Raw genomic sequence first — 26,685 nt, forward strand, 5'->3', positions numbered from 1 at the left:
ACACAGCTTCACTAAAGAAGCGCCCGGACCGAGGTTCGAACCGTTGCTGTTATGGGTGATGGTCTGCGGCGCTACCCATGCACAATAACAACAACAATAATGTTTTGTGTCCCACATCTACCACAATATATGCAAGTATCCATATGTAATGATAAAGTGTAAGGTAAGTACCTGAATATAATACTGTTTTCCACATTTAAGTGTCTATGTGTAATCCTTTCCTTATGTATCACGCTGTTGTCGGAATAAAACCTTGTATCTCCAAAATGGTAACTTTACGGAATGGAACCAGAATTTTTTCCAAGTCATTTTGGGTTGTTTCTTTTAGTTCATTCATCATGAAATTTACACACAATGTAAAGAGCAACAGGCATTTTCAAATTATGTTAAAAACTGAAAAACGATACAAGATTTTGTTCCCAAAGCCATGACATGTAAATATCTTTATGAAATAATAATGTGGCCTATATATATATATATATATATATATAATACATATAGGCCACATTATTATTTCATATATATATATATATATATATATATATATATATATAATACATATAGGCCACATTATTATTTCATATATATATATATATATATATATATATATATATAATACATATAGGCCACATTATTATTTCATATATATATATATATATATATATATATATATACTATATAATAATATATACACTATTGCATATATAGTACTTGCATATATATATATATATATATATATATATATATATATATATATATATATATATAAGTACTTGTATGCAATAGTATGACAGACGTGTTACATCTCTGTAAGCAGCAAAGACAGGAGACTTCTGAATATCATACAATGTATGAAAACACACACACACACACACACACACACACACAGATCAGGCTGTAACATTTGGTTGGTAAATGCACCTTTAATTACAATCCCTGCCTCCAAATACCAGCAGAGAGGAAGGAGAGGCGACGCAAAGATGACGAGTGTTAACAGGGTGACGTTCTGAACGAAAACCACCGTACAAAAGAAAGATCCAAATCAATATATACAGCGTATTTACACGGGTGCTATTTACATCCGAGTATAAAAACAAAAAATCATACATCTCTTACAGCTGCAACATGACACAGGCAACGTGAAATACAACAAATATCAGCTCTTGAGAACTCGTGGCGCTTTTTCAGCTGCGCTCCTTCGCTTTTTGCTCGTTTAGTGTTGTGTGTAGTTCCTGCCTAGCATTCTTCAGATGAAGGCAACGTGAAGTCGTTCCAAAGGAGATTTAGAGTTTAAAACTCTACATACACATCCATGCATGTGCACAAACACACACAAACTCACACAAACAGAGGGCACATGTGTAAACACACACCATATACACTTAAATAAAGGATGTCAGGCCTAAAAAAATGTTCGGTCCCTTTTGACGATTCTTTGACTTTTAAAGCAACAGTTTGGTAAAAGATAATTTCATTTCCACAATTTTCCTCACCCTGAATGTAGTCGGTCAGCAAAGAGATGGTCAGCAATGTGCAAACTGGAAGCATACACCAATCAGGCATAACTTTTCTATAATCTGTAACTGTAGAACTGCAGAGTGCATCTGTATAGTAAGTGGAGCTGATAAAATGGACAATGAGCGCAGAAAGGTGGTCATAATGTTATGCCTGATCGGTGTAAATCATCACATACTTGTATCAAATCATGTCCAATTGTTCTGTAATCTCAAGCAGATTTGCTTATGTGGAACCACTCTTTGAAACTTCAGTGTGAGTGTATTTATGTAATATTAATAAATAACAGTATGCTATTGTACTGTGAGAAGGACAATATTTGGGCGAAGGAGAAAACTGTTTCAATCTGATTTTTAGCCAAACTATCGCTTTAAACACATTAACTTGGCCTGAGGTCCACAGCTCACGCCTGGAGTGCTGTCTCTTCTGGTGCCCTCGCAAAGATCCAGCTCTGACCTTCCTGGCAGGAGGCTGCTCGAGAAAGGGTCAGTCAAGGTGAGCCGTTCTTTTCTTAGGGCATCGCAGTCCTTCCTAAAGGTCAGTGCAAGGTCATGCCTCCAGCTCTTGGCTGTCTGCATAATGGAAGCGGTTCAGCTTCTCCCGCTCACGGTTGCAGATGTCCAGTTTGGGCCCTTGGACTGGTTTGAAGGCAGGGGATGGCGCCGGAGAGGGTGGCATGGTCAGTTCGATCTCCTCCGGGTGGAGCACAGATGGGACGGCCTGAGCCTGGCCATGGCAGCCAGGGGCCAGCAGCACCTCACTGTGGTCCAGGTTGCGAATGAGGGTGCAGAAGTGGCGCTGGTTGTTGATGGCTGTGTCTGTGGTCGGCTGCTTGGTGCTGCGGCGCCGGTGCAGGCGGGACAGGAGGAGAGCGCAGATCGAGCAGCCGCCGGCCACTAGCACGGCCAGCACCCCGAGCAGAACCATGTACAGGCTGAACTCTCCACTGCTTGGGTTTGAAACTGAGAGAGGGGGACATGGAGAAAGAGATGCAGAACAGAACTGTAAATATACAGAAGAAATAAATGTCCACCTGTAATGTTTGCGTGGGTGTATAGTTTATAGTATGCAGATTACAGATTAGATTTTATTTTAGAAGGAAAAAGTAAAGGAATAATATTTGCTGCAAATGCTAATGCCTGGTTGATTTACATTTGATCAACTAAAATAGTAACTGTGACATGCAAAAAAGACTGGACAGCCTACTAAGTCAGTACTTTGACAGTTATCACAGCTGGGGAAACACTTCCTAATAGCCAGCTAGGAGTCTTTCTGTGTTTGGTCTGGGAACTGTCAGTCACTCCAGAATGCTTTTAGTTTAATATTTAGTGCAACCCAGTCTTCTGTCAACCCATGCTATATTCCTGTGCCACTGGTCCCCACACAACCCCAAAGGATAATAGATCCACCCCATACTCAACAGTTGGCAAGGTGTTTTTTTCATCAGTTGTTGCTCCTTTTTTTCCCTTCAGACACACCTTTGGTTGCTGTAGCCAAAGAGTTCCCTTTTTACCCCAGTGCACAGCACTTTTCCAAATCTTCATCTGGCTAATCTAGTTGTTGTCTAGATGTTGACCTTTGGGATCAGATTGCAGGTAGGTTTTCCCTCTGATGACTATTCTTTGCAGATCACATTTGTGCAAGTAACACCATTACTCCTGTGTCAGCCAAGCCCCATTGCTGTCATATGGCGGTTTTGCTTTGCCTTTCTTGTGATTCTTGATCTGCCTAACCAAGTTCTGAGACTTTACTACTGGAAAGGTGTCCAAACGTTTAAACAAGCTAATGTTCTATTTTTTTCTATTATCTCTACTTCTATTTTATTATGAACACCTGTACACCTTCTCAGTCCTATATCAGCCAATCATGTGTGGTACAGTGTATGGTGTGAAAAACCAAAAACATTCATTGAGGAGTTGTTCTATGGCCGGAAATGCTTTATTAAAGAAATTGATCAGAGGAAAATGGTCAGTTTTAAGCAGACAGAAAGGTTATAGTAACTCCAATAACCACTCTTTACGACAGTGGTGCTCAGAAAAGCATCTCTGAATAGGCAGAATTTTGAGGTGGATGGGCTACAACAGCAGAGCCCACATCAAGTTCCACTCCAGACAACAAAGACTAGAAATCTGAGGCTACAGCGGCCACAATCTCTCTAGTGAAACTAGACATGCAGGTAGTCGAGTCAGAAATTGGCATAAATAGCTTGAATGCACCCAACCTGTCTTAGGTTGGTGGTGGTCAATTTGTGGTGGCCAGATTGTTGTTAAGCATCCTTTTATGCACACAACTGACTTTTCTTAATTGAATCATCTAATAGCCACTTCCAGCAAGATAATGTGCCTTGTCACAAAAAACAAATTACCTCCAACTGGTTCCATGATCATGTCATTGAGTTCAGAGTACTTCAGCGACCTCCTTCAGTCAACACTGTTTGCAATTTGTTTATTAAATAAAACTGTTTAATTAATTTCCTCATGTCTTCCACTCCATTAAATCTGTTAGAAACTGTCTGCTATAATAGCATCAATTTAGCAAGTGGCAAGCTAAATTGCTGTAGGCAGAGTGAACAGACATACAGTATGTTGATGTAAAATTACAGCTGTAATGATTTCAAAACAGGCTGTTTCTGCAGTTTTCATGGACTGTATGGACTATGGAGGCTTTTATTGTTAGATCAGTGTATTCTTGTTAACCTTTTAAAATCACCACCTCATCCCAGTGTTAGACTCTTACCTTGGCAATGCGGCCCATGGCACAAGTCCTTCAGGCTCATGCACTCTTTTCCAAAATAACCATCAGGGCAGGCACACATGTAGCCACCTTCTGTTCTCTGACACGGCACCCCCTTCTGGCAGGGGTTGGGATTACACATATCTACCACCACCTGTGGAAGAACAGGAGAACATATCAGTCGGCACCATCCTGAGTTATTGTGGTACAATGTCAGTCTGTAATAATTATACATACAGTACTGAGCAAAAGTCAAAGACCACCCCTTTGCTTACTTCATTTTTAATCAAAATATGAGACACATTTAATTTGTCCACTCTTTCCTTCAAACCTATAAATATATATCCCTGCAGATTTCTTTGAAAAACTGAAAGCAAGTCTCCAAAAAAGTGGACAGTAATTTCTTTGTAATTTTCTGTTAAATATTTATTTTCTGCCTTTTTTCTGATGCAGAAAAATGGATAACTGCTATTTAATGACCATGCTGCCTGGAAGTGAAATAAATGAGAAGGTGATCTGCATCTTTTAATATTTGCTCATGCACACATTCTCATATGTGATAAGGATTTTTAAATTATGGTATGGAACCCAAGCTCATCTGAGATGGAAACGTATACTGGGGTCTGATGCGTCAACCATTTAGATCATTTATGAAAAATAATGGATATGGTGTTCTCTGGGCCAAGGCTGAAAAAGACCATCCATTGTTACCAGTATAAAGTTAAAAATCCAGTGTTGATCATATAGATATATTTACATATACTGGAGCAACACATACAGCATCTAGACAACAACACCAAAAAGCTTTCTACAAATCGCTGTTGTTGGAAGAAAACCTTGTACCTCCAAAATGGTAACTTTAAAGGAGAAGGAAAAAAAACTACTTTACTTTTAATGTAAATCAATGGAACCAGAATTTTTTCCAAGTAATTTTGGGTCATTTCCATTTTCAAATTATGTCGAAAACTAAAAAAATGTCAAAAATGGAGATACATGTTTTTTTTCCAACAACAGCAAAGTGTAACAACAGCATGGCTGCAATGCGCGGGGGGTGTCTGGTGCATTATGATGGGCAAAATATGAAAAAGAATGCTCCATACGATTGCACAGCTGAAGACCTGTATAACAGAAGGATGGCAAAAAATACCACTTCCAAAAGTAGTCATCAGTAATCAGTTGGTGCCTTCATTCGCCAACAGACTATTTTGTATTGTATTCATTTAACGCAGGTTAATCAGAATGTACTACTCACTTTTCTGAAAGAACTTTTGTTTCTGTTTTTATTAGCATTTCACATACTGCCCCAAATTTTTCTGTAACTTAAGTTTGCACTACATCAACAAGGCTCAGTAATCACTTGATGAGCTGGATTAGGAGTGCTGGAGGCAGTGGTGGATGAAGTACTTGAGTTTAAGTAGAGATACCCAAGGTAAAATATTACTCCAGTAAAAACCTCCACTTTACCTTTAAATGGACTTAAGTATCAAAAGTAAAAGTACTAAAAGATTAATTATGGCTCTAATGTCCTGTTATCATTTTTGTAACAAGACTCTTGCATCAGTAACATCAGTAATTTTAGGTGAAAATACTCCAGTGTCTCTCTTGGTAAACCAGTCTTTTAATAGAACGTCATTAATTAGTGACGCTGACGTCTATTAAAATGATCATAAGCACAAAACACTGAAGGCAAACAGTTTCCATCAGGGAGAACCGAGTGGCTCTGAAATCACTTTTTACAAACAAGTAAAGTTTCAGTTTTATTTGAAACTTTATTACAAGTTTAATTTTAAGTTTAATAAAAACTTTAAACTCAGGATCCCAAATGAGTTTCCTTTACTGTGTTGATCTGTAGGCCTCTGTTCATAAACATAAACTAGCAAAAACTAATTTACTATAAAATGAAAGTGTTTGTATAAATTCAGAAAAAAGACGCGTCAGTCACGACTGCATATGTGTACATATTTCTGTATTGTGGTCTATTTACACAAAGTTAGGTTAGTTCATCATTTATGTTGAACAGACACTCCCAAAATTTTATGCTGCTGCACTGATGTTGAACCGTGTGCTGCACTGGGTCGATATGACCAACAGGTCAAAACCAGCTAAAAACAAAGTGACCGCTGTGCCCTGATTGGTGCTCTTTCTTCACGCTTCTTTTGTTCTGACATGTTACGTTTTTACACACACATAAACCAAAAGTAATGTAGTAGATAAATATATAGCAAATATATAGTAGATAATGTAGTGGAGTAAAAAGTAAGATATCTGACTGTATATCTGAATGTATTGGAGTGAAAGTAAAAACTCAACCAAAGTGGAAAAACTTCAATAAAGATACACAAAAAAAACTACTAAGTGAATTACACTTGCTTCTTTACTGCTCACCACTGGCTGGAGGAGGGAATAATTAAATAAAAATGTTAGAAGTATCCTATGTACAGCAGGCCTTACCTCACAGTAAGTTCCAGTGTACCCTGTTGGACAGTTACAGAGTAGGCCCTTGCCATCCTTCTGCTCCACACACTCTCCTCCATTCAGACAGGGGGCACTGTCACAGGGTCCCACCACTGTCTGGCAGTGTTCACCAGTAAAACCCGACAAGCACACACACTTTGAGTCCTGCAATTCACAGATTACACCTCATGAGATACACAGAAAGAAAGAGCTCAAGGCAACTTCATGTGTACTTCAAAGACAGTTCTGCCAGATGTTAGCAGTGCTCAGCATTCAGCATTGCTCAAGCGATTTATGATCATTTTAAATAGTGAAAAGTGAATGTCATACCTCGCAGCGTCCTCCGTTGAGACACGAACCCTGGCAGCTACTGTTCCCTGTTGAGTTGGTGATATTTAACACAATCAATAGCCAGGACTGCTTGTCCAGCACAGCAAAGGGCTACAGCTGCACAGTGGATTACAAATGATACAAAGGGGCTAGCTAACAAATGTCTTCATTACAAAGATGTGCAGCTGGCATTTTTAAATAACACAGGATTGTCTAAGCAGGCACAGGTGATCACTCTCAGTCAGGGATAACCAGCAAGAGACACAGCGGCTAAAATGAAAAATGAAATCATCGCTACTTCTGTTGTAAACATTATCACTCAGATCCTGCGGTAGTGTCGATTTATTGATATATTGATGACGGCAGGAACTTTTGAGAAATGACACCAATTTAGAGGTCGATTTCTGGGGGGGTTGGGCTGTTTTGAAGTTATCATTTTTATTTTACACACAGAAGGAAGGGAGGTAAGTTACGGCTAGTATGCCAAATACACTCCCATATACAGACTGAGGACTGTAGAGGTGAGGAGGTTAAGAAGCTAAACGCCAAAGTTAGCCAGGCGGCTATCTGACAGTTTGGTTATGTCCTCTGAATGAAAAGGTAAAAAACTGGTCTCTGGTGTACATTTTGTGCATATATATATATATATATATAGTACTGTGCGGAAGTCTTAGGCACCCAAGACACATTTTCAAATTCTATTTATTAATTAATATTCTATAAATTTTGTTTATTCAAATATTAACACTTTTCTAGGAAATAAACACATACTACACAAATAATGATTATATATATATATATATATAATAAATAGTGATTAACCATTTTCAAAGCTCTCCTCGAGCCCGGTATTATATGTTGTGAAAAAGCAACTCCTGGTTTGACCAATCAGTGCTTCAGTAAATTGAGCTCATTGATGATATTAACAAGTCTCTGCGGCGGCTGTGAGGGGTCAAGGAAACATATATACCAAGAAATTCTTGTTACTTTTTATTGTTTTTCTGTTTATTTGAATTGTGAATGTGACTTTATTCTAATGTATATTGTGATAAACTCACTGCTGAAGTAAATTGTTTAAAAATTTGCTTAGATGCCTAAAACTTTTGCACAGTACTGTATATATGCATATATATATATATATATATATATATATATATATATATATATATATATATATATATATATATATAAATAAATCCAAAGCTTTAGCTTTACACCGTGTTTGTGTTGGATTAGTTTTAGTGTTTGCTGATGAGACTTGCCCTTTTAATTCTGCACAAATCTTCAACGTCCATATTTTTTTTCCAAATCTGTCAAGTGATAATTCCTGAGCTAATTACCTTCTGTAACTAGCTGAACTCCCTCTGTAAGCAGTCCGCTTTAAACTGATCTAGCACTAATGCAATGAGAAAACCTGCTAATAGACACTCTGAGTGCCGTGTAATGTGTGTGGTGTGTAAGGCCGTGATATTTCAGTATGTCTATCAGTCATAATTTAGGGAACACATTTTAGCCTGTATAAATGAACGAGTCAAATGTCTTACAAATTACATTAAAGTTGATGAACAATGATAATAACAATAATGAAAGCTGTACTTTATTTTTATATATATATATATATATATATATATATATATATATATATATATATATATATATATATATATATATATATATGTGTGTGTGTGTGTGTGTGTGTGTATAGTCATAATTGCTGTTGGGACAAAACGTCATATCATGTTTTAGACGGTTTTCATTGTTTGACATCCAAAATCTCTGTGTCAAAATGTTGATTATCCTGCATTGAAATTCCTTCAAATCTTTAGCAACATGCTTTTAACAAAAGTGTGGTTATGAAAGCTGCATGTATCAAAGTGCATCCCTCCCATACTCACTTATATCACAGTCTGGCCCCACCCATCCAGACAGACAGTCACAGAGGTATCCACCAATCAGGTTTCGGCAGGAGTGAGCATTGACACAGACTCCCACCTCGCACTCGTTCATATCTGCAAACAGAGTTTATTACTACTCAGATAATCCAGCACAGTTTGGTGATTTTCCTGCTCGAACACAGAGTGAACTTGATAACTAACACTCAGTCGGGCGTGTCACCCCAAACTAACTACATCATGTCCCTGCATCAGCTGCATCATCTGAGTGACTGTTTTTGCGTCACAGGACTGCATCTGGCCTACAAACGTGCAATTTGTGTTAGCAACTGTGTCTGAACATCTGACTATTTAAACGCTTTGCTTCTTATTTGTCCCCTTTATAAAGAAATGCATACTAATGGAAGTTTAATATGAGAGTTTAATATGTTATTTGTCATTTTGCATTTCATCACTTGGCTTTTTAATATATTTATATACACCAATCAGGCATAACATTATGACCACCTGCTTGTTTCTATGCTCATTGTCCATTTTATCAGCTCCACTTACTGTATAGGTGCACTTTTACCCTGTTCTTCAGTGGTCAGGACCCCCCAGGACCTTCACAGAGCAGGTACTATTTGGGTGGTGTGTCATTCTCAGTACTGCAGTAACACTGGCATGGTGGTGGTATGTTAGTGTGTGTTGCACTGGTATGAGTGGATCAGACACAGCAGTGCTGCTGGAGTTTTTAAACACCTCACTGTCATTGCTGGACTGAGAATAGTCCACCAACCAAAAATATCCAGCCAGCAGTGTCCTGTGGGCAGCAACCTGTGACTGTTGATGAAGGTCTAGACTCTAGAGGATGACCAACAGCAGCAGATGGGCTATTGACACTGACTTTACATCTACAAGGTGGTGTCTAATAGAGTGGACAGTCAGTGGACACAGTGTTTAAAAAACTCCAGCAGCACTGCTGTGTCTAATCCACTCGTACCAGCAAGTCAGTGCTACTGCAGTCCTGAGAATAATCCACCACCCAAATAGTACCTGCTCTGTGAGGGTCCCTGGGGGTCCTGACCACTGAAGAACAGGGTAAAAGGGGGCTAACAAAGTATCAGAAAAACAGATGGACTGCAGTCTGTAACTGTAGAACTACAAAGTGACCCTATATAGTAAGTGGAGCAGAGCAGAGAAACAAGAAGGTGTTCATAATGTTATGCCTGATGGGTGTAGTGTCACAATCACAAATTTCACATATACATCATACATCCACTGGGAATCCCTGTGCTGTCAACCAGTCCTGACTGCTAGGCTACCCACTGATCCACAGGCTAATAAATACAACCAAGCTAGATTTAGAGCAATAAATATGTTATCTTGCTATCCTGCTAATTTTAGCTTCTAGCTTATTGTCCCGCTTATCTGACCAGTCATTTCTGTCAAACAAACCATTCCTATCGTCATCATAACGATTTGACGACAATGTTAAGTGGGGTGTTCCGAATTCGGCTGCAAAGCGAAGCTGAGCAACGCATTGGCCGATAAACTTGAAGACGTTCAGAAAACATTGATTACACTTCAGATAAAATAACAAATGTCACTGTCACCAAGTCTGATCAAAATTTGCTCGCCCTTTCAGAGACAAAGCACTCTCAGAGTGCTGATGCTAGGGGGGGTGTTCTGAGGTGTCAGTTTGACACATGACCCCAACTGAGAGTGCGATATACTCTGGGGAACGAGTGCTGAGGTGGGCCACGAGGGGCAACCAAGTGTGAAAAAGATTCTTCCATTAGTGAACATGCCCTGGCCTGCCTCACAGTCTGCTCTGTCCAAACACTGATTCCTCCCGCTTTAATCATTAAACAAACAGTCAGCGCACCGTCTGATCCGGGTTAATAGATAGCGAAGGCTGGCAAAGAAACACCAGTGTCGTGGGAAAATGATGCTCAATGCATCTTGGGTTGAAATAAAGTCATTAAATCAATGGATAATTAATAGACCCATTTATAAATGTAGGTATCTTGTGGACATTTTATGTATGTTTTGATAGACGATGATGGGGAAAGAGCTGTGAACTGTGATATATCTTTACTTTACTTACGTTTATGTTTACTTATGCACATATGTATTTATCTGTATAGTGTTGCATGTATAGGTTTATGTGTATGTATGAGAGTGCGAAGCCCTCAGGACTTCTAGAGGAAACTTATTTCTGTCAGTTTTACTTCATTTCTATTTAATATAACATGCTTGTATTGAAACTCTCCAAGTATTGTAGTGTTTTTTTTTCTAAATGCTTTGGTTGGAAACCAAAGAGTAAAAATCCTGATGACCACAATGGAAAATTGTTCAATCTAGACTTATTTTTCCCTGTGGTCTCTAGAAAGATACAGCTTAGCTAGTTCTCTCATTGGTTAGGACTTCAGGAGCTGAACAGAAGAACTTACACATTAAATTAACCACCAAAATATTTAGGAAGTGACAACATTTTGTGGGAAATGGGTCACTGTGGGTCTTCTAGAAGTCCTAGTGATGTCACTGACGTGCTACTACTATTCCTTTATTAGGGGGCTTATTCCTTTATTAGTGGGCCTATTCCTTTACTAGTGGGCTTATTCACAGCGCAGGCCTGTCCTTCTATACTGTGAACTGAGAGGCAGAGATGAACAGGTGCGGACAGGTACAGACAGGTAAGGACAGGCTCAGGCAAGCATCAGCAGGTCCAGGAGAGTGCAGACTGGTAGAGACAAGATCAGAGAGGCACGGGCGTGTGCGGGCAGACGGCTAATTACAGAGACTAGGACAGTCGGGGGAGGATACGCACATATATGTATGTGAGTGTGTGTTTGTGTGTGTATACCTATTTGGCAGGTCTTGCCGGTCCAGCCCGGAGGACAGAGACACTGGAAGCCCTGCGGCGTCTCTTGGCACGTGGCCCCACGCCCGCACGGGGCCGAGTCACACTGCAGCACTGCTACACAATATGAGACAGGCAAATACATGTAAGTCAAATAAATGCAAACAATCCATACAATTCACTGCTGTAACCCCTTGAACTTTCAATGCTAAACCAAAAAGTTGCACTATTTCTTTCTTAATTTACTCGTATCCATTAATAACCTGATTTCTCTGTCATCTTGTCTTATTTTACTCATCTAATTATGTTCTGATTCATACTAGCATTATATTAAATCACTCTATTAAAGCACTAGGCAGCCTAAATCTGTGATTGCTTTCTAATTACGTTTAATTTTGTCTCGTGGGCAAGTAATATGCATATGCAAAGTAGGCCCTATGAATATCTTTGTCATCTTTACATGTGTGTCTTTCCTTTTCATATAATTTGGACAGATCTAAGTTTGGTAAAGCTTGTATACAACATGTAGTGCTATGTAAAATGCAGAGGGGTCATTCTCCAGTTGGAGGGGAAACCGTGTCACAAAGGCTGCAGATGCTTAGAATATAAGGCACAGCTCCAGAAGTTGGTAAGTACATTTACAGTTGAGCTAAGATTAAACAACACTTTTCCTTTGAGATTTCTCAGATTTTTCTTTATTTATCCTGTTTCATTTATCCTGTCATTCTGCATCTGTGAAACAGCTTGTCTTAACTTAGGAATTTGTATAAAACAGATTTGTGTTTACCTTTTATATCATTAACATCGCACTACATTAAAAATATGCATTTTATTTAAAAGAATGAATTTGTCACAGAGATTTTGGTCACTGGTGTTATCAGGACTCTCATTTTATACAACCCCAATTCCAATGAAGTTGGGACGTTGTGTAAAACATAAATAAAAACAGAATACGATGATTTGCAAAACCTTTTCAACCTATATTCAATTGAATACACTACAAAGACAAGATATTTAATGTTCAAACGCATAAACTTTATTATTTTTTACAAATATTCACTCATTTTGAATTTGATGCCTGCAACACGTTCCAAAGAAGTTGGGACAGGGGCATGTTTACCACTGTGTTACATCCCCTTTCCTTTTAACAACACTCAGTAAGCGTTTGGGAACTGAGGACACTAATTGTTGAAGCTTTGTAGGTGGAATTCTTTCCCATTCTTGCTTGATGGACAGCTTCAGTTGCTCAACAGTCCGGGGGTCTCTGTTGTCGTATTTTGCGCTTCATAATGCGCCACACATTTTCAATGGGAGACAGGTCTGGACTGCAGGCAGGCCAGTCTAGTACCCGCACTCTTTTACTACGAAGCCACGCTGTTGTAACACGTGCAGAAAGTGGCTTGGCAACAATACCTAGTATTGTTGATGCATTTACTGTGATATGTGATTGTGAATTTCTTTACTCTTGTAACTCCACTGTTAAATAGGAGTTATATACAGTATGTAACTGAATAAGCCTGAGCTTTAAGTGGTTAATCATCTAATCATCATAAGCAAATCAGTATGCATGAGCCGGGTTTATGAACTCTCTAATAGCTGCGTCTTATTCAACCAAAGTTGAATTACAGCCAGTCAGCTGCAGCGTCCTTCTGTGTGATAATGATATTAATGCATGCTTATGATAATGCCCATCTCTGTCTGAACAGACTAAGCACTTGTGGATTGTGTGTGTGTGAGAGAGAGATGTGCATGTGTGTAATAACTGGAGGCAGACTCATTACACGGATCAGTGCTGTGATGGACTGTTACTTTGAATGTGGTAACGAGAGAGAGAGTGTTGTGTGTGGTAAAAGCTGGAGGTGGAGTTATAGAAGAGTGAAACTGGGTGCCCTTGGATGCTGCTCTGTTTTTGCTCTCGGTGGATTCTGAACAAATACAGATAAATCAATCACAGAGAGAGAGAGAGGGAGAGAGAGAGAGAGAGAGAGAGAGAGAGGAAGAGAGAGAGAGAGATAGAGAGAGAGAGAGAAAGACAGAGAGAGACAGAGACAGAGAAAGAAAAAGAAAGCGAGAGGAAAAGAACAGAAGATAGAAGAGAAAAAAGAATGACAGAAAAAGACAAAGAGAAGGAGAAAGCAAATCAGAAAGACAGACAAAATAGCCTTTACTCTAAAGATTGAAAGAGAGAGAGAAGGAGAGACAGAGAGAGAGAGAGAGAGAGAAATAGAGGTGATAGACAGAAAGTATGAGACTGAAAGAGAAAAAACTACAGAAAGAAAGAAGCCTCTTTCTCAGAAGAGTGAGAGAAAAAGAACATTAAAGATAGAAAAGGGGAGAGAGAGAGCAACAGAGAGGGATAGGGAGAAAGTATGAGACTCAGAAGGGCGAGAGGCAAAGAACATAGAAGATAGAAAAGGAAAAAGAAAGGCAGAAAAAGAGAAAGCAAATCAGAGATGGATAGAAAAAAAGGAGCGTGAGAGAGAGAGAGAGAAAGGACCAGGCCTTTTTACCCAAGCACTTCATCACCCATTTAAGATGTTTTTAAACATTTCACAAAATTTCTAGCCTTAAATTGTTCCAGGCAATTTCAAAATGAATGTATATTTACAAAAACAATGAAGCTGATAAAGATGAAACCGTATATATCTGGTCTTTGCACTGTTCAAACACAAATCAATGTATATTCAGAAATCACTGCTTTCTGCTTTAATTTGCATTTTATGAACTGTCTGAGCTCTTTGTGTTTGGACTGGATTAACTGTGGTTACTGATATTATCTGATCATTTTTGTATAGTATGTGATTGTTGGCTGGTTATATTCTGCAAGAAAGATCTAAAGACACACATACACGTACATAATTAACCTTCTTCTCAGGCTGAAACTAGTTCACACACCCACTTTTTCCACTGATGACAGTAACATTACATCAGAGCCCTTGCATATCCTGCCTGTGAGTTTGTGTGATTGTTGATTGTTTGTGTTCCACTTTAATCAGTGTTATTTTGGGGCAGTCTTGATTGGAATCTAGAGTCAGCAGTGGAAATGCTTCAGACTGCTGATTACACTGTACACACCAGAGGCGTGCGTGTGTGTGTGTGTGTACCATCTGCACAGGTGGGTCCGGTCCAGCCATCTGCACACACACAACTGAAGCCAGTCTGGTCTTCTACACACGTCGCTCCGTTCATGCATGGGGACGAGAGACACGCGTGCTCCACTGTAAGAGAGAGAAATAGAGAGAGAGTAATGAAATGAATGTTGGGAATAAGCATTAAGGCATTCAAGCAGTTCATTTTTGTACTGTTATTATACAAGAGTTAGCTCTGGCCACGCAAGCTGATTGGTTGAGAAGCGTTCTAACCGCGCTGTTATCTCACCATAACATCACATTTTTCTCACAAACACTGTATCACTCCACCGAGACGACGTTGCTAAGCGACAACTTTGACAGCTGTAGGAGACGCTCAAGCCATCTTGAGCGTCTTACTTTGCCACGAACAGAAAATGGACACTTTTAAGATCACATTTGACCGATAGCCCATTTGGTCAGACTCTAAAGATGAAACTACACTAAATTCCCAAACTGTCATCATCCCTGAGCAGCTTTTCAGTCAGCAGCTGTGACAGAAGACCAGCTAAACAACCTGGAATCAGCCAGAAATGAACCGAATACCGTTCGCCAAACACAATGGGCTGTTTTACAGACTGGATGCTTTACAGACTGCCTGGAACAAGCAACATTAATACTGATCTGCCAAAAAAATGACAAAATTGAGCTCAACTTGATATTGCTGCAGTTTTATGAGTGCAATTTGGTCAGACTCTGAAGATGAGACCACATGTTTGGCGATTGGTATTCGGGTGAATATCAGGAAATCCCTTTCAGTTCTGCTACTGTAGCTGAACGTCAAACTAGCTGAAACTGGCTGACTTTCTGTTTAGGCTATCAAACAGATGTTTATTCTACCTGATCTGTCAAACGTGTCCAGCCTCGCAGCAGTGGCTATGGAAGAATGCATTGCATGAACAGGTTCTCCGGGTGAATTCAGGCGTTACATTAGTAACAGATCCTGTGGGAGTTGAAGGGGTTCTCAACAATAGTGCTCATCAGGGCACAAATCAAATTTACCACTCCACTCACCAATGTCGCAGTTGCGGCCAAGAAAACCGTCCTGACACATGCAGTTGTACTCGTTGGGTTCTGTGTTGATACAAGTGCCGCCGTTCTTGCATGGCTGATGATTTCCACAGTAATTCAGATCTGAGAGAGGGAGAAAGAGAGAGAGAGAGATAGGGAGGGAGAGAGAGAGAGAGAGAGAGAGAGAGAGAGAGATTCAGCATAGGATGCTGATAAGGAGCTGTCACATAAAAGCTCCAAATAAAGGGAGCTCTAAATGATACAGCAACACAGTTTTTTAATAAATTCTCATTAAACTCCACATGAGTTTCCCATTATGTATCACTTTAATCTTTTTTTAATTAGACAAAATGATTATTGTTTTCATGCTCAATAATTTGCATAATAAGATTTCTGCAAACTGTTTACAACCATTACAACCATTCATTGGTCACTTTCACATAACAGATCTCCAATTCTACTAATATAGGTAATAATGAATAAAGCTTAAAGCATAGTGAATAAACCACGCGGAATATACTGAACAAATAACAAGACAATAAATCCTCAATATGTGTTCCTTACAATTAAGTCAATTGAAGCATTTTCATATTTACTAACACGTCTATAAAAAGCACAGAGAAGCTGTTCTCCATATGTACTCATTATGTAATTAATTCCTCACAAACACAAAGAAATTAATTATGCAATAGTTTGGAATGTTTAGAAGACCTCCATGAAAGAAGCCTTTCTGAGAGAAAGCCACAAAACGCAGTGCCTGAACTTTGCAAAATGTTATTGGGACTACAACTGGAATCGTGTGATGTGGTCAGATTCATAATGAATACCACAAAAAAAAAAAAAAGATTTGAGCCCAAAACGTGGGCCTCTCCCAGAATGCTAAAAATTGCCCATGACTTTTTTTGCAAGATAATGACCCCAAACACACACCAAAATCCACACAGAAAGAGTTGCCAGACGTTTTTAAACAGCTCTCTCTCAGTCTCCAGATTTGAACCCAACTAAAAACCTGTGGTATATACTGACCCGGGCAGTCCACAAGCAAAGACCCAACAATATCAAGGAACTGGATAGCTTCTGTATGGGAGACAGATCCCTGAATTGTTCTCTAATATTGTTAAAGCATTACAGAAAGTGGCTCAGTGCTGTTATTCTCACCAGGGAAGGCTAAATTCGTTGCCAATAGTTTTGAAAACTAGGTTTTGCCTGCAATATTACTAAATGCATGTGAGATTTATTTAACATATTGCTTTTCATTTAGTTTCAGTGCCAATAATTTTGTTGAATTCTGTTGAGTTGACTGTAAAAAACCTACTTTACTTTTAATGTAAATCAATAGAACCAGACTTTTTTTTCCAAGTGTATATTATATATATATATATATATATATATATACATACATACACACACACACACACATACATATATACACATACATGGTATGTCCCTATAGATTTGTTTGCATGCTCAAAATGAAAACACAATGAGCATCTGGAAATCTGGAGAAGAACAGATTTTAAGGCAGAAATCTGTATATTTGTCTCATAGTTATTGGGCTAAACAGAGAGTTGAACGCATTGAAAGTGTATTGAATTGTTTACTATGTAGCAGTGTTGAAAAAGCAATGCAACACTACACAGGATCCTGTTTCAATCCGCATCTCTAAAGCAGCATCTCACATTCTGTTTACCCAAGACTATCAGCTTACAGCCTCTTAAAGCTCTTTCAGGGCCACGCGTGGAATAAAATGCAATGGCCTTCGCTGGAATGTTGTGGAAAAGCCTGTGTTGTTGTTAAGGGCGTTGTAGGTAGCTGTCTGTTGGAGTGAACTTATCTGATCATGACAGGTCAGAGATATAAGGCTAACATTATACACAATAGATACAATTCTTATTTTTTAAGATCAAGCGTTTTTATTCTGCTTTCAGATATACGGACTGGAAAGGCCATCCAGACTGTTAACAATATAAAGTTCAAAAGATCCAGGCCGAGAGTCTGTTATGCCTTGGGGGTCCATGGCATTGGCAAAAGTGGGGCTGTAGGCAAAATACCTGAATGACACCCAATCGATGCACAAATTATCAGTTCACTTATAATATTTATTTGGTTTTATGTAGCAAAAACAGTCATTATTCTACATGGCCATTTTCTAACCTCTCTTTATCACTTTAAATTAAATAGGGTGTTTTTGTTACTGTGGCTAAGCTGTCATATGCCAAATGGGCAGGTACATGTAAATGAGTTGGGCTTTTCATGACATCACAAAAAATAACTTCAAAACAGTTTGTGTTTGCAGTTCAGTTATGTTTTGAAACCTTAACAATTTCTAGATATTAAATAAATCTCTTTCATTAAAAAAAAAAAAAAAAAACATGGAAAATTTGGCTTTACCAATAACGAATGCTCTGAGTTGTTGGAGGTTGACTGCCAGACTAACTCTATGACCCCCTCTTACAATTGGATTGTGATTGGTTCCCCTGCGCCTCACGGTTATAAAAATATGGCACTTTGAAATCGGATGAAGCTTTTTCAATCACCCTGTATTTCAGAATGGGCTGTTTAACATCAGGACATGCAGTATTTATATATTTATATATATATATATATATATATATATCTGTGTTTTCATAGGGGCCCTAAGCAACTGCAAAGACCACCCCTGGGCATTGGTAACTTACACAGCTGTGCAAATTTAATGCTGAAAGATAAATAGACATTTTGGAGCAACATATGCTGTTTTTAGATGTCATCTGTTTCAGGCACTTCCACACTTGTTACATTCACATGTTACAACAGCATGGCTGCATAATTAGAGATTGCAGATGCTAGACTGGCCTGCCTGTAGTGCAAAACTCTCTCAGAAAATTTGGTGCATTTATTGCAAAATAAGACAATGAAGCTTTTGAAAAATGGATCAAATGGTCTTCAATCTCCAAATGATTATTAAGTGCTGTTTAAAGGAAAGGTGACAGGATAACATACTCCTGTCTGATGGTGTTGTAGGCATCAAATTTGGTATGAGCCTATATTTACCACAAAACAATACCACAATTATTGTGTTTTTGCACTCTTTGTAATTTAATACAGGTGAAAAAATGACCAATTTCTGCTGTGCCAAATCTTAGGAAATGAAGACTGTAACATTAATAATAATTAACGATGCACCAAAACTTCCGCCACTCAAATACAGTCAAAAGTGACACTTTTGGACATTTTGCAAATATTAAAACATGAAACAGGGCTACAACAAAGTAGTAACACTTCATTTGAGCGATAATGAAAGTGAGAAACAGTGATTAAACACTGTTACATTGTTTCTGGTCAGCTAATACGTTTAAACACGTTCAAACAGTTTGAGCAGCAGTAGATCAACAGTGGAACTGTTCTCGGGTTTCTTTGAGAGATATTAGACAAGAGATTTTTAATCACTGTTCATCTCAAGTATCTAAAGTTGGAATAACACTTAAGAACTGCTCCTCTACAGGTTTAAAACCACCCAAAAACCACCCACAGAATACTGCAAAAGAGCAGAGGCAGAAACGAAAACTGCTAACATGTCTAAGCCTTTCGTTTTTGAATTGAGGAAAAAAAAAAACACAAAAGAGTAAAAGTGCAAAGTGTACCTGAAAAGTAGTCAGCTCGGGTTTGTCCTACTGAAATCAGAATTTGTCAATAATAATAATGTATTTTATTTATTATTATTTCTTTTTTTTATTATTTATTACCTTTTATTTATTACCTAATTTTTTAGAAATAAAAAATTGTCTAAATTGTCTAATTTGGTGCCTAATTGAAGTTACATGAGAGAGAGACCCAATACAGCATGGCAGCTGACAAACCGTCAAACTGTCCAATATTCATATAACATACAAAGTTGAGACACAACGTCATTTCTGATCCCACCTTTATCACAGAGCAGACCACCCCAGTTGGTGTCACATACACACTTCCATGGTTCGTTGCAGGTGCCGTGAACACAACCTGGAAATGTCTCACACTCATCACACAGACTCCCAGTCCAGCCATAGTGACACCTACAGAGAGAGAGAGAGAGAGAGAGAGAGAGAGAGAGAGAGAGAGAGAGAGAGAGAGAGCGAGAGAGAGCGTGAGAGAGAGAGAGAGAGCCAGAGCGAGTGAGAGAGAGCGAGAGAGTGTGTGAGAGAGAGAGAGAGAGAGAGAGAGAGAGAGAGAGCATGAGAGAGAGAGAGAGAGCCAGAGTGAGTGAGAGAGAGAGAGAGCGAGAGAGAGCGTGAGAGAGAGAGAGAGAGAGAGAGCGAGAGAGCGAGAGAGAGCGTGAGAGCGAGAGAGAGAGAGAAAGAGCCAGAGTGAGTGAGAGAGAGAGAGAGAGCGAGAGAGAGCGTGAGAGAGAGAGCATGAGAGCGAGAGAGAGCGAGAGAGAGAGAGAGAGATCGAGAGAGAGAGAGAGAGAGAGAGATACAGATGAGGGTGTATAAGTTTACTGAGAGAATAGACCATATATGATCTGAGGGCAGTGTGGGATGGTGTTTTTTAGCTGTGACTCACTTGCATTCTCCTGGAAGGCTGCAGGAAGCGTGAGCCAGGTTACATCCCTGCTTACACACCGCTGCAACGACACATACACACCCACACACACACATACACATACAATTTGGTATCAACTCAGATTAGCAATACTGTAAACAGTACAGGCGCCACCTCGCACAAGAGAATCAGACATGCTATAGCAAACACAAACAAGAAAAAACACTTCCGATAGCCTCATGACCTTTAGAAGTTTACTATATCAAAGTTACAGAAGGAATTACATTGTTTGATTTATACTGATTGACTCTGTACATACAACTTTTTCCTGTTTGTTTTGGAGAAAAACTTTAGGGAATCATTTTCTTTCTGCAAAACAATAATTCAAATTCAAATCACAAAAAAATCCCTTTTCTAACTGCAAACACAAATGTGACATTGATTACAACAATTTCAATGAAAGTTTAGACCTTCTGCAGTAATTATACCGGTTGCTTCACTGAGTACATTTACATGCATCCGACAACGGCAGAAAATCAGATTTTGTCAGTAATCTGATCAACACGTTTACATGCACTTGAGTAATGAGATAATAGGAGACTTTTGGTCTGTATGAATCTTTTGGGGTATTTTGGGCTGCTATGCAACCAGCCAATAAACTCACAGAAGAAGTAATTTAGTTTCATCTTTGCTCCAACAGTTTTGTTGCGTCTCACAGATATTTGTCGCATATTTATGGTTGTTTTCATGCATGAGCAGACTGAGAAATCTGAAAGAAATCAGTGTAAGAGTTTGCATGCGCTGAAAAATCTAATTACCGAGATAAAATATAGGTCTCTTTATAAGATTTCTTTATTAGATTTCTAGATCAGAGTATGCTGTTTACATTTGAATAATCAGATAACTGCAAAAATCTGATTATGTACAGGTTACTAAGTGCATGTAAATGCATTTACTGAGCAGTGGAGTAACCAGACCCACCTACTAGTCTACCTCTCCGTAGTTACCATAACTAGAGAGGCAAAATTCTCTAGTTAATTCACTGCAGGCCTGTCTTTTACAGAACTAGGTGCTAGAGGTGAGTACTCCTGGTCCTAAAGGTACAAATCCTACCCATGATTTGGTTCCAACTGCCTAGCCTCTCTATTTTGCTTAAACTACCAGCAAAGGTGCCCGGGACTACTGCCCACCTCTGTGAGATGCCTGCAGCGAAAGATTTTTCCGTTTTTTCACAATAACTTTTTTCTTTACCACAGAGAGAGAGCAAGTTCAACTAAGTTCCTACAGTCTGCAGAAACAACTGAGCATACAGCTGTATAAATGTTGCATTGTGATGGTGGCAGTTGAAAATTATTGATGACTAAAGGAAAGCCCCCCCGGCCCCCCTGTAGCTACGTAAATGAGAACCGATGTAAATTCACAACACACTTTTGATCTCAGCGGCAACTTCTAACGGTTAACATTAGTCAGTGTTTTAGTGTCAATGTTGACTGACCAAACATCCCAACGGAAGTGGACCTGCATACCATCAAAACACGTTTTCAACAAGGAACATGCCAACAAGTTAGATGACCGAGTGTCCGAATATGGGCACCGCAGTGACTCACACAATTTAACCTTTGTCAGCCATCATAATTGTGCCTAAGGTCATGTTCTGTATGACCCATGTGTGACGTTACTGCAGTGGCAATGAAGGACATGGCACTAACGCTGGCTCCTCTCAGGCCTGCTGACTTCAGTCATCACAGACAGGATAAGGGATGAACTGATAAGTGAGGCTGGAGGAGAGATCAGTGAGAGTGAGGGGCAGCTAGAGTGACGTCATGATCCTCAACTTTCCACAATCATTAACCCATAAAGGGGAATTCCATCCATTGTTGTAAACAAAGTCATTCAGAGAGGGTTGATGTGAAACGCTCCATTCCAGAGAAACTTACTGAGTCAGAAACGTTCACAATGGCGGTGATAGGAACCAGATGTTGTAAGATACCCTCTAAAAGCTTCCTCACTGGAAGTTATTACACAAAATGATTACAAATATAGCGGCTGATTGCTGAGACACTGAATGCATTTACATATGCTCAATAATACGATCATAATCGGATTTCTGCAGTTGTCTGATACAAATAGTCATATTAACAGCACACTCTGAGATCAGAGTAAGGCCTAGAAATCTGATTAAGAAATCCGAAAAAGAGGCTGAATTTTAGCTCAGTAATCAGATTTCTCAGTGCATGAAACTCTTACTCTGATTTCTTTTGGATTTCTAAGTCTGAGCATGTGCGAAAAAAGCCATGGTACAAGAAATAAGTGAGCAGCGTCGCCACGACACTCACCAAAAGTTTTGGAGCGATGCTGAAACCGAATACATGCTTAACGAAATGAAAGATTTAAATATTCTTCATCTTCTAGACGATGTATGTTCATATTTTCATGTAAAATGATACGTTTTAAAAAAAACTGCATGAAGTTTGAGTTTTACATTACGTTTATATTACGTCTTCTTCTGTGAGCTTATTGGCTGATTGTAAAGCAGAAATCTGGTTACTGTCTGACTCACATAGACCTGGAGTTTCCCATTATCTGATTACTCAAGTGCATGTAAATGTCTTGATTGGGGCAGTTGTGGGCTGGAGGTTAGGGAGCTGGCCCTGTGACCGGTAGGTTGCTGGTTTGATTCCCAGGGCCGACAGTCCATGACTGAGGTGTCCTTGAGCAAGACACCTAACCCCCAACTGCTCCCCGGGTGCCGTGGATAGGGCTGCCCACCGCTCCGGGCAAGTGTGCTCACTGCCCCCTAGTGTGTGTGTTCACTAGTGTGTATGTGGTCTTTCACTTCACAGATGGGTTAAATGTGGAGGTGGAATTTCCCCGGTTGTGGGATTAAAAAAGTATCTATATTAAAAAAAAAAAAAAAGTATCTATATATATATTTAAAATCTGATTTTATCGGTTATCAGATTATTAAGTGCATGTAAATGCATTAATTGATGTAGATTTTTTTTGGCCCAATATGTATTTCTGGGAAATTCTTTTATGATGGAGAGCTATGTGCAGGCCATTGTTAAGCAAAGTAGTCAGTTCAGTTTTATACTATTTTATCACCATCAACATTATATTTAAAGCTCAGAAGACATGTGTAGGTTCGGTGGTCATTTTGGATAGTAAAAATGGCTATATTTGTGTTGTAGACATCATGATCACTGCAGAGTTAGAGGCTGGTATATATACTTGATGTCCACTAAAAATACCTACTTTATAGTCCACATTTACAGGCTGTAGCCCATCTGTTGTCATGCACTATTTGCCAGCCAACCTTTCCCATTTATCATTGGTCAGATTGACCAGATATTATCTAGGTGGTGGGCCATTCTTAGACCAAACAGAGTTCACTGACATGGCACAGTGGTGTTGCTGGCACACATTAATACCACTGCTATGGCTAGAGTGGTGGAGAGTGGTCCACCATAAAGCCAAGAGCAGTTCTATTGTCAGAAACTGACCACTGATCAAGAGCTAGAGGATGGCTAACAAACTCTATGCAGCTTTAACAAGGGAGTGGTCAATAAAGTGGCCTGTTACAAAACAAACAATACACTGCACAGCTAAGAGCCCCCTGACGTAATTCTGATCAGCATTCAAGAAAACGCCCTGAATCTCAAGCAGTGGTTCAGTGATGTATCAGCTAATGTTCATTATGGACGCTAAAGAAACCCTGCAGTACTCCTTCACAGCTAAGTGCGTTTGCTGTAATGGCCACTTGAGATGGGATTAGTGAAAAGGAGCTACTTCAGGCTGCTGTTGTGTAACTAAACAGTCCCTTCACATTGTATCTCACTATCCACCCTTGAAAATGAAGGTTCCTAAATGTTTTTTTTACCCAAATTTTAGCCAACACGTTCCAAAGAAGTTGGGACAGGGGCATGTTTACCACTGTGTTACATCACCTTTCCTTTTACTCAGTAAGCGTTTGGGAACTAAGGACACTAATTGTTGAAGCTTTGTAGGTGGAAATTTTATCCCATTCTTGCTTGATGTACAGCTTCAGTTGCTCAACAGTCCGGGGGTCTCCGTTGTCGTATTTTGTGCTTCATAATGCGCCACACATTTTCAATGGGAGACAGGTCTGGACTGCAGGCAGGCCAGTCTAGTACCCGCACTCTTTTACTATGAAGCCACGCTGTTGTAACGTGCAGAATGTGGCTTGGCATCGTCTTGCTGAAATAAGCAGGACGTCCCTGAAAAAGACGTTGCTTGGATGGCAGCATATGTTGCTCCAAAACCTGTATATACCTTTCAGCATTAATGGTGCCTTCACAGATGTGCAATTTACCCATGCCATGGGCACTAACACACCCCCAGACCATCAGAGATGCTGGCTTTTGAACAATGCTTTTCTGAAGCGTCCCTGACCCCATGTGGTAATATCCGTTACAGAATGATGCCGGTTTTTAATGCAGTGCCGCCTGAGGGATCGAAGGTCACGGGCATTCAATGTTGGTTTTCTGCCTTGCTGCTTACTTGCAGAGATTTCTCCAGATTCTCTGAATCTTTTGATGATATTATGGACTGTAGCTGATGAAATCCCTAAATTCCTTGCAATGTTGAGAAATGTTGTTCTTAAACTGTTGGACTATTTGCTCAGGCAGTTGTTCACAAAGTGGTGAACCTCGCCCGGTCCTTGCTTGTGAACGACTGAGCCTTTCAGGGATGCTCCCTTTATACCCAATCATGACACTCACCTTTTTACAATTAACATGTTCACCTGTGGAATGTTCCAAACAGGTGTTTTTTAAGCATTCCTCAACTTTCCCAGTCTTTTGTTGCCCCTGTCCCAACTTCTTTGGAACGTGTTGCAGGCATCAAATTCAAAATGAGTGAATTTTTGCAAAAAACAATAAAGTTTATCCGTCTGAACATTAAATATTTTGTCTTTGTAGTGTATTCAATTTAATATAGGTTGAAAAAGATTTGCAAATCATCGCATTTACACAACGTCCCAACTTCATTGGAATTGGGGTTGTAAAGTCAGAGACGGTAGCTCATCTGCTGCTGCACAGTTTGTGTTGGTCATCCTCTAGTCCTTCACCAGTCGTCACAGGACGCTGCCCACAGGATGCTGTTGGCTGGATATTTTTGCTTGGTGGACTGTTCTCAGTCCAGCAGTGACACAGAGGTGTTTAAACACTCCAGCAGCACTGCTGTGTCTGATCAACTCAGACCAGCGCAACACACAAAACACCACCACCACATCAGTGTTACTGCAGTACTGAGAATAATCCACCACCCATACAGTACCTGCTCTGTGAGGGTCAATGGGGGTCCTGACCACTGACCTGACCTGACCACCACCAATAAATTGAACTTACTGTCATTTATTTATTATTACAACAGAGTGAATGAAGTGTTGGAATGACAGAAATGACCTCTCCAACCACCCTTACATGGCTATCTAGATGCCTCAGCTCAGTTTGGCTTCCTTTCTCTGGCATTTCATTTCTATTTTGTGGTAAATAGAAAAACTCCCTGTTTTCTTTATGATTTTGTTTGACAACTAAAGTAAGAGCTTGGTTGTGTTTATTAACCTATAGATCAGTGACTTGCAGTCATGACTGGTTGACACTACAGGGATTCCTAATGGCATACACTACACATCTCCTGAATGCGCCACATTGATGTACAAAAACATGAGCATGATATAAAATCAAACTGACGAGGCTGATGGATGTAATGTTGTGCTGCAGAATTCTGCATAACAAAACAAATAACATATTAAACTCTAGTTTAAGGTCTGCTGGGGAACCAAAAGTGGTTCTCCTAAGGCATCACTTAAAAGAATCCTTGGGTCCACTCTCAGAGTTAGGCTTCCTGACATTACAAGGAGGCCATAAAAAGGCCGGCTCACCCTGCTTGCACTCTGGTCCAGTCCAGCCATCTTTGCAGACCTTGCTGCCCGCAGCATCACAGTCGAAGTGGCCGAAGAAGTCGTCGCGCACGCGGCAGAACTTGTTGCACTGCGGGCCGTAGTAGTTGGTGTCACAGCGGAAGCGCAGGCGGTATTCCAGACTCAGCTGGCGGCCGTGGTGCCGGTACGCCTGCCACTGCTCCCCGGGGTTCAGCATGGACGACAGCAGCACACGCTCGATCAGCTCCTCCTGACCTGCAGGGATGATGGAGAAAATCAGCTTTGTTGTTAGAGATGTGTAGTACATGTATACTCAGTATATGACCACTAGGAAACCTGTAGGTGTTGATTGTGAACAATAGCGATGCA

General features: G+C 39.7%; 1 protein-coding gene across 3 annotated transcripts in view; it reads right to left on the reverse strand.

The window, feature by feature from the left end:
- Positions 1–908: 908 nt before the first annotated feature.
- LOC108429874 (protein jagged-1b) overlaps positions 909–26,685 on the reverse strand; it is a 102,358-nt gene continuing 76,581 nt past the window's right edge. For 2 of the 3 annotated variants that reach the window (XM_037539787.1, XM_037539785.1), the window contains 11 exons: positions 26,317–26,571; positions 20,433–20,493; positions 19,812–19,942; positions 15,912–16,031; positions 14,874–14,987; positions 11,773–11,886; positions 8,928–9,041; positions 7,033–7,079; positions 6,700–6,867; positions 4,252–4,402; positions 909–2,477 (listed from right to left, as the gene is read on the reverse strand). In XM_037539787.1, coding sequence (XP_037395684.1) covers positions 2,065–2,477; positions 4,252–4,402; positions 6,700–6,867; positions 7,033–7,079; positions 8,928–9,041; positions 11,773–11,886; positions 14,874–14,987; positions 15,912–16,031; positions 19,812–19,942; positions 20,433–20,493; positions 26,317–26,571 — 1,688 coding nt within the window. In that variant the 3' untranslated portion in view covers positions 909–2,064. The remainder of the gene's footprint in view (positions 2,478–4,251; positions 4,403–6,699; positions 6,868–7,032; positions 7,080–8,927; positions 9,042–11,772; positions 11,887–14,873; positions 14,988–15,911; positions 16,032–19,811; positions 19,943–20,432; positions 20,494–26,316; positions 26,572–26,685) is intronic. The other variant, XM_037539786.1, reaches the window with a different exon arrangement.

The sequence above is a fragment of the Pygocentrus nattereri genome, chromosome 7, assembly GCF_015220715.1.
Source record: "Pygocentrus nattereri isolate fPygNat1 chromosome 7, fPygNat1.pri, whole genome shotgun sequence".
NCBI classification, from domain to species: domain Eukaryota; kingdom Metazoa; phylum Chordata; class Actinopteri; order Characiformes; family Serrasalmidae; genus Pygocentrus; species Pygocentrus nattereri.